Raw genomic sequence first — 6,965 nt, forward strand, 5'->3', positions numbered from 1 at the left:
CCCCAAATCCAGATGGCTCCTAGGCCCACCCTCCCTGCCACGTGACCAGAGGGTTGTGCAATCCAGACCCCTCCCCGAGGGGATTTTTGAGGAGGGCCCCCATGGCCCGCCCCTGGGGGGGGGCTGGGCCAAAGTATATATAGGAGTAGTGGCCAGAGCCAGCCCAGCCTGCCCTGAACCACCATGCTTGCTCTGGAGGCTGCACAGTAAGTGGGTAATCCCCAAACCTGTACTTGGGACCCCCACCCCATCAGCACCCTCAGCTTCTGTGCCCCCCCCCCAAGGCAGGTGGTAAGGGGTGGCCTCACCGTCTACAGAGGACAGTTCTCCCATCAACTCTGTCTTCCTAGACAGGTTTCCAAAGATGGCATGTTCTGGAGACTCTCACCCCCATCCTGCCCCGGTCTTCCCAGGTGTGCCACCTGTCCTCTGTATCGCTTGCTTCATTTCTGGTGCTCTCTGCCCCTTGAGTTTTGTCTGTTTCTATTTCCTCCTGTCTAACTGTTCCGTCCGCTCCTGGCGCTACCCTGGCGGCCATCCCTTTGCTCTCTCCCTCAGTCTGTTTCTAGCCCTGCTCTTCAGTGCGTTGCTTCCTCTGGTCTCAGCAGGACTTGCGAAGACACTCAAACCAAGCTCTCTGGCCACCCTGTCCCCAGGCAGCTGGGGACTTTCTCCCTCTTACTTTCCTTGTCTCCCCCCACAGTGTGCATGCAAATCCCAAGGGTAGTGGGGGACATTTGCCTGGCACCCGCCCCCTACTTCCTGTCCTAATGGGGCTGTGGGGGTGACTGTGGGAAGGCTGGGCGCACAAAGGACAGCCAGCACACTGCAGAGCTGTGGTGATCACAGCTGCCACCACTCCCCTGTGGGCCCCACAACCACTTTGAGGCTCAGGTGGCTGAGGGCAGCCCTGACATGCCCCTGTGTCTCTCCCCAACCAGGCTGGACGGCCCACACTTGAGCTGTTTGGTGAGTCTGAGCCCCGGGGAGGGTGGGGGGTGCCTGTGTGGCTTGCAGGGCAGACCTCACTAAGATCTACTTCTGCCTCAGTTTCCAGTCTCTGTCTCCCCAGACCCTCGTCCCCACCTCATCTGTGACTTGAGGCTACTTCGTTGACCTTGTGTACCTATCTAGTCCATGTTCTCTGTGTACAGTCCTGTGTTGGGGTTATGGATCTTACATCTTTTAACTGTAGGCTTGAGGACACCAACTATTTTCCTCAACACTTGACTCTCAACAAAACAATGAGACCTTTTCTGTGGTGGCAAGAAGTCCCCACTTCTTTGAGTTTTGTTGGACTTTTTTGTTTGTTTTGTTTTAATTGAGACAGGATCTCTCAACGTAGCTCTAACTGTTTTCAAACTCATGATCCTCCTGCCTCAGCCTTCAGAGTGCTCAGGATTATACCTGTAAGACACCTGCTGTTGGTTGTTTAAAACTGATGTATCGTGTGTGCATCAGGGAGTGTCCTCATTGTGTACACTGTTGTAGCCATTAACAGACCTAGATTAGAAAAATCCCATCATTCTAGAACATTCACTGGTATCCCTACGTGATCTCATCCAGTATGTTACACTGATTCATTTGAAGTTGTAAATGATTCGTGCGTAGGTCTTTTGGGCACCTGCCCTCTTCCCACGCACAGCGTGTTAGGTCCCTGTCCTTTTTGCTGCATGGTTGGCCACCCACCAGTAAACCCCACAGCCTCGGGCTGTTCCATCTGCTTGCGGGAGCAGGAGGGTGTGCGGGAGTTATCTACATGAACTTCAGAGTTCATTTGCACTGCTCTTCCAGTGGCTGTGGCTGAAACAACACGCTTCTTGAGATGAACTGGTGTCCTGGGCTAGAGAAGGTGTGCATGCCTGTCACCCCAGGGTGAACACCGCTTCAAGTTCTGGGCCAGCCTGGGCTACAGAGCAAGTTCCTGGGTACCAGTTGTACACTGGGAACTACTAGGGTTCCTTGAGGGTCACAGCCATGGCAGACACTAGCTTCTGGGTGTCCCTTCTTCAGGGATTCGGTGTCTGTCTCTGTTTGTTTCTGTCCTTCCTCTCCCTCCTCTCAACTGTCAGTGTCCCAAAGGCTGGGGAGTGGGGAGTCTCTAAGATCTGGGATGACTCTGTCTTCACCCCAGCAGTACCCAGAAGGTGTCTTCTATGACCTGGACAGCTGCAAGCCTTTCAGTTACCCAGATTCAGATGGGGGTCCTGGTAAGTGACCCAGCTTCCTAGCACCCTGGGCTCCATTCATGTGGGGGAGGGAGTGAGGTCCACAGGAGTGCTCCCTCATCATGGCAGCCCCTCCCCAAGCCACCTCCCTACCCATCCCAGTCCATCTGCTCCCCCATGCAAATTCTGGGGTCAGAGATTTGCACAGCTTACAAAGGCCCCTCTGTATGGGATCTTGAGGGTGCCAGTCTTCTGCCCACCTTCGATTACTGACTCTGACCCTTCTTTCAGACTCCACATGGGGCTGGACAGAGGCCCCACCTGCCTCCGCCATCACCCCCTATGAAGTCTTCGACCCCGCTACGACTGCCTTTACTCACTCCCAGGCTGTGCAGCTCTGTTACGGTCATAGTCTTGGCCCCTCTGCCTACGGTCCTGTGGGGACCCTTGACCCAGCCTCGAGCTTGGAGGCTCCAGGGCCTGGCCTCCAGGTGTACCCCTCAGAGGACTTTGTCAGCCAGGTGAGGGGCAGGATTGCTTGGAGGAAGACTTCCCACCTCGTATTTCTTGTGCAACTCTCTGAAATGAACTTCTGGACTGTACCTGGGTGGGGGATACAAGGACACCCTTCCGAGGTAGTTCCTGGACCCATGTCATTTTCTGACTGTGTAGTTTTGGGCAAATGCCTTAACTTCTCTGTGTATTGAGATAACCAAGGCCAGTGTCCACACTGTACAGGAAGATAGTAAGGACTGCAGAGGTGTGGGGTGGGGGAGAATGAGGGAGTGATGTAGAGGTGACCGTGGTCTCCCACAGACTCTGGGCCCCTTGGCTACCCCGTACCCCAGCCCTGTGCTGTCAGAGGAAGAAGACATTCTGCTGGACAGCCCTGCCCTGGAGGTCTCAGACAGCGAGTCAGATGAGGCCCTCTTGGCTGGCACTGAGGCAGGTATGTGGGGTAGTAAATTGGTGGGGACGCTGACTGTGGGTCAGGGGAGAGCCTGAAGGAACCAAGGTTCCCTAAGTATGTACTAACGGCTCCCAAGGAAGTTCCCAGATCCTTGCTACTTGTTGGCTATATGACCTTGGCCAAGGGCACCATCCTCTCTGTGCCCTGGTTTCCATTGTGCACAAAACCACAGTAACAGCAAGAGGGAGGGCAGTACCTACTCCCAACCAGTTACCCTCTCCTCGTACCTCTGTCAAGTTATTCTCTATTGGACAACAGTTTCCTGTATATAAAACCTGCTATTTTATACATCCTCACACCCTAATTCCTCACTTTGGGGATTCTAGGCAAGGGGCTCGATCACCAAGCCATACCCCAGCCCTCTTTTTACTTTTAAAAGACAGTCTCAGCTAAGTTGCCCAGGCTGGTCTTGAACTTATGATCCACTTTCTCAGTCTCTGGAATAGTTAGAATAACTAGGTTCGAATCAACCAGGCCTGACTCAATTGTAGGGGGCTGTAGACTTGGGCGGGGGGGGGGGGTCCCATCAACGGACTTCCCCTCGTAACGTGGGTACCTAACACCCTACAGGTGCCCGCAAGAAACTGCGCCTCTACCAGTTCCTGCTGGGACTGCTGCTGCGCGGGGACATGCGCGAGTGCGTGTGGTGGGTGGAGCCGGGTGCCGGAGTCTTCCAGTTCTCCTCCAAGCACAAGGAGCTGCTGGCTCGCCGCTGGGGCCAGCAGAAGGGCAACCGCAAGCGCATGACGTACCAGAAGCTGGCGCGTGCACTGCGCAACTATGCCAAGACAGGCGAAATCCGCAAGGTCAAACGCAAGCTCACCTACCAGTTCGACAGCGCGCTGCTGCCAACTACCCGGCGCGCCTGAGCGCCCCGCTACGACCCCTTTCTAGCCCCCAGGCCCTAGTGTCCATGGAACCCCCGTATGGGGGCAGTAGGCTGCCAGGGTCCTCAGGTCTCACCAGGGCCTCCCCAGCGTCCCCCGTGCCATATATGGGATTCCCCAGGATGGTCGTGTTTAAGCGGAGTGTCTCACGACCCACTGGTCATTCTACTTGCTTGTAGAATGGCAGGTTTCTCTGCAGGGGCTCCTGGTGGTGTTTGCAGTTCCGGAATCCACAATGGTACTTGCTGCGAGCTCTGTGATCACACACGTCATTGCACCAGCAGGTGGCGCTGCCTACAGCCCCCAAGCCTATTTGTGTGCGTGTTGGGTGGGTGGGTGCGGGTCCCTCTGTGCTGCCCTGAGGCCCTGGTCAGATCTGAGATCTAGTTGTATCTTTATGTCTGGAGCCTTCTGAGAACCCTGTGCCATCTATGATTTTCTCTGTGTCCATCCATGACTTTGTTTGAAACAGGGTCTCACTATTTAGCTCAGGGTGGCCCCCAACTTGTGACAATCCTCCTGCCTCAGTCTCCTAAGTGCTGGGATTACAGGGGCACAACACCATACCAGGCCTTTTCTTTTTTTGAGACAAGGTTTTACTGTGTAGTCCATGCTGTCTTCAAGCTTGTGGTGATCCTCTTGCCTCAGCCATCCCTTGGGACCCTCTGGGATCTGAGATGACTTGTTGGGGAGGTTGGGGGTGGGGCATTCGGTGAATCTTACAGACTGAAGCCTTCTGGGGTCCTTTGTCATATGGGAAGTTCTCCAACATCCTAGGCTCCTGGCTGCCCTGAGGTCACATATTGACTCTCTTGTTTGAGGGGCCACCCGTGTTGTGTGTCAGGATCATTCTAGCCCCTGGCCAGTTTGGGGGGTGTGGCAAGGCCAGCGGCCTGTTATTTTTGAGACTGGGTGTCAGGTAGCTCAGGCTGGCCTTGAACTTGCCACAAAGCTGAGGATGGCCTTGAGCTCCTCCCTCGAGTTCCTGCCTCTGCCAGAGTGCTCAGATCCTGGCACCATCACGAGCCTGTTTCTTTTCTTTTTCATAAGTCAGGGTCTATCTGTGTGGGCCAGGCTGGCTTTAAACTCATAACAGTCTTCCTGCCTTGGTGTCCAGCACGCTAGGGTTCTGAACATGTTCCACCGCACCCCGCTTACCCCACACCATCACTAGCCAGGTTTCTAAAGCTGGCCACCCCCCACCCACAAGGCAGGCAAATTAAGTCCCTGCAGGTGTTGTCTGCAGAGAAAAGCACTCTACAGTGAGCTTTCAGACTAGGGAGCTCTCCCACAGTCCAGACCTCTGGCCAGATGTTCTGTGTGCAGAGGCCGGGACCAGTCCCTTCCCAGTGCCTGCTGTCTCACCCTGTGGCCATGACCACACTCAGCTGCCTGTTCCGGCCCAGTCTTTTGAGGTGGGGGATACAGCCAGCTGTAGGCCAACCTGGCTCAAATTGTGAGGTTCTCATTGGGCCCCCATAGCAGAATCAGAACCCAAGGCTTTGAGCCTGAGCAGGCTGGGCCACCCAGACCTAGGTCCCTCTGAGAAAGAGGAGGAAGAGGGCCTCCTTGCAACCCTGATGAACCTGGGACACACCTTAACTCACCTCTGGGTCACCAGAACGGGAAAGAAGAATCATGGAAGATGTTCATGTGGCCAAGGACAAGCTGGCACCAAATAGAATTCTTTCTTCAAAAGCCAACATCACTATACATGGATAATAAATAAAATCCTAAATAAAGTTTACAGCTGTGCTGGGACCCTTCATCAGGCTCTGGCCTGCCTCACCACAGGACCTGGCTGGTACTGAGGCTGAGGGTAGCTGCAGTGAGGGGGTAGATGAGAGAAGGCGGAGGTGGAGGTACCATGGCGGTAGGCCAGGCTAGGTCTTGAATGGTGAAATCACTGGGCTTCCCAGCTCTTCTTTCCGTCCACTCCTCCATTCCAGGCTTTTGGCGTTGGTTTTTTTTTTTTTTTTTTTTTTAAGATAGGAGCGTTCTTACACTGTAGTTCAGGCTGACCTCAAAGTCATACCAATCCCCTTCTCCCTTTGTTCAGCCTCTGGAATTCCGGGATATGGGGCATGCCACGATCCTGGGCCACTGTGCCACTTGCCTGCTCCTTCGACAGTGAGATGGAAGTTTGCCAGGCAACCAAAGGCGTCAAAGGGAGGCTGCCTACTGGTTGGCTTAGTGCCCCCAGAGGCGGGCAAGTTTCCAGCTTCGGGGATTTTGTACAATGGAGGAGAGGGAGGGGCGCAGGAAGAGAAAAAGGGAGGCAGCTTGTCTTGGTTCCCCTGGATCCTGACCCAGTCCTTTCCTCTGATACCCTTCTGGGCCGGTCACACCTGTGGCACTGCCCTAAGCCTCTCTCCTTGTCTTTACTTCCTCCACTCTCTGGTGCTGGGAAGGAGCCGGCCCGGGCAGCCCTCCAAGGCCTTCCCGGCCTCTCTGCACCCGGCCGGTGACCGGCAGTCGGCCAGGCCACTCCCAGGGGGCCCGCACCAGGACAGGGCGGGAGGGACACCAAGACCTTCTTCCCCCGGCAGGCACCCGTCCTGCCTACGCGGGGAAACCGGACTCTCTCTCGCGGCTCTGGTTTCTAGAAAACTCCTGACTCGGGATGGCTAAGAAAGGCTTCCAGGACCTACCCCTCCCTCGCCCTGTGCACCTGAGACCCCCTAGCCTTCTTCTGGTCCTCCCCCAGGACTAGTTGGCCCCTCCTCACACTCCTCCTCCGGTCCTTCCCAGGATCCAGTATTCCCCTCCTCCTTCACCTCCTTTTTTCTTTCTTTGCCCCCCCTCCCGGGACTCAAGTGCCCTCTCTGTCCCTGCTCCCCATCTTGTGCTCTGTCTGCTCCCTTCTCCTCCCCCACCCTTATTTCTCCAGAACCTAAGGATCTGGGCCCCTGAGCTCCCAGCCTCCGGAGGCCCAGACCT

At 55.5% G+C, this 6,965-nt stretch overlaps 1 protein-coding gene across 4 annotated transcripts; it reads left to right on the forward strand.

Annotated features, from left to right (window-relative positions):
• Positions 1-164: 164 nt before the first annotated feature.
• On the forward strand, positions 165-6,962 carry Spib (Spi-B transcription factor). 4 transcript variants are annotated; one of them, XM_050121279.1, is made up of 7 exons: positions 180-206; positions 351-413; positions 942-969; positions 2,138-2,210; positions 2,460-2,689; positions 2,985-3,117; positions 3,709-6,962. In XM_050121279.1, the coding sequence occupies exons 1-7, from the start codon at positions 184-186 to the stop codon at positions 4,005-4,007; spliced, it is 849 nt and encodes a 282-aa protein (XP_049977236.1). In that variant the 5' UTR covers positions 180-183; the 3' UTR covers positions 4,008-6,962. The 4 variants fall into 4 exon arrangements, with proteins under 4 accessions (XP_049977238.1, XP_049977239.1, XP_049977236.1 ...); XM_050121280.1 differs by having other exon boundaries at positions 203-206; positions 2,135-2,210; XM_050121281.1 differs by lacking the exon at positions 351-413 and having other exon boundaries at positions 165-206; positions 2,135-2,210.
• The last annotated feature ends 3 nt before the right edge of the window (positions 6,963-6,965 follow it).

Source organism: Alexandromys fortis, unplaced genomic scaffold (assembly GCF_014885135.2).
Source record: "Alexandromys fortis isolate MF-2015 unplaced genomic scaffold, M_Fortis_MF-2015_v1.1 scaffold_161, whole genome shotgun sequence".
Classification (NCBI taxonomy): domain Eukaryota; kingdom Metazoa; phylum Chordata; class Mammalia; order Rodentia; family Cricetidae; genus Alexandromys; species Alexandromys fortis.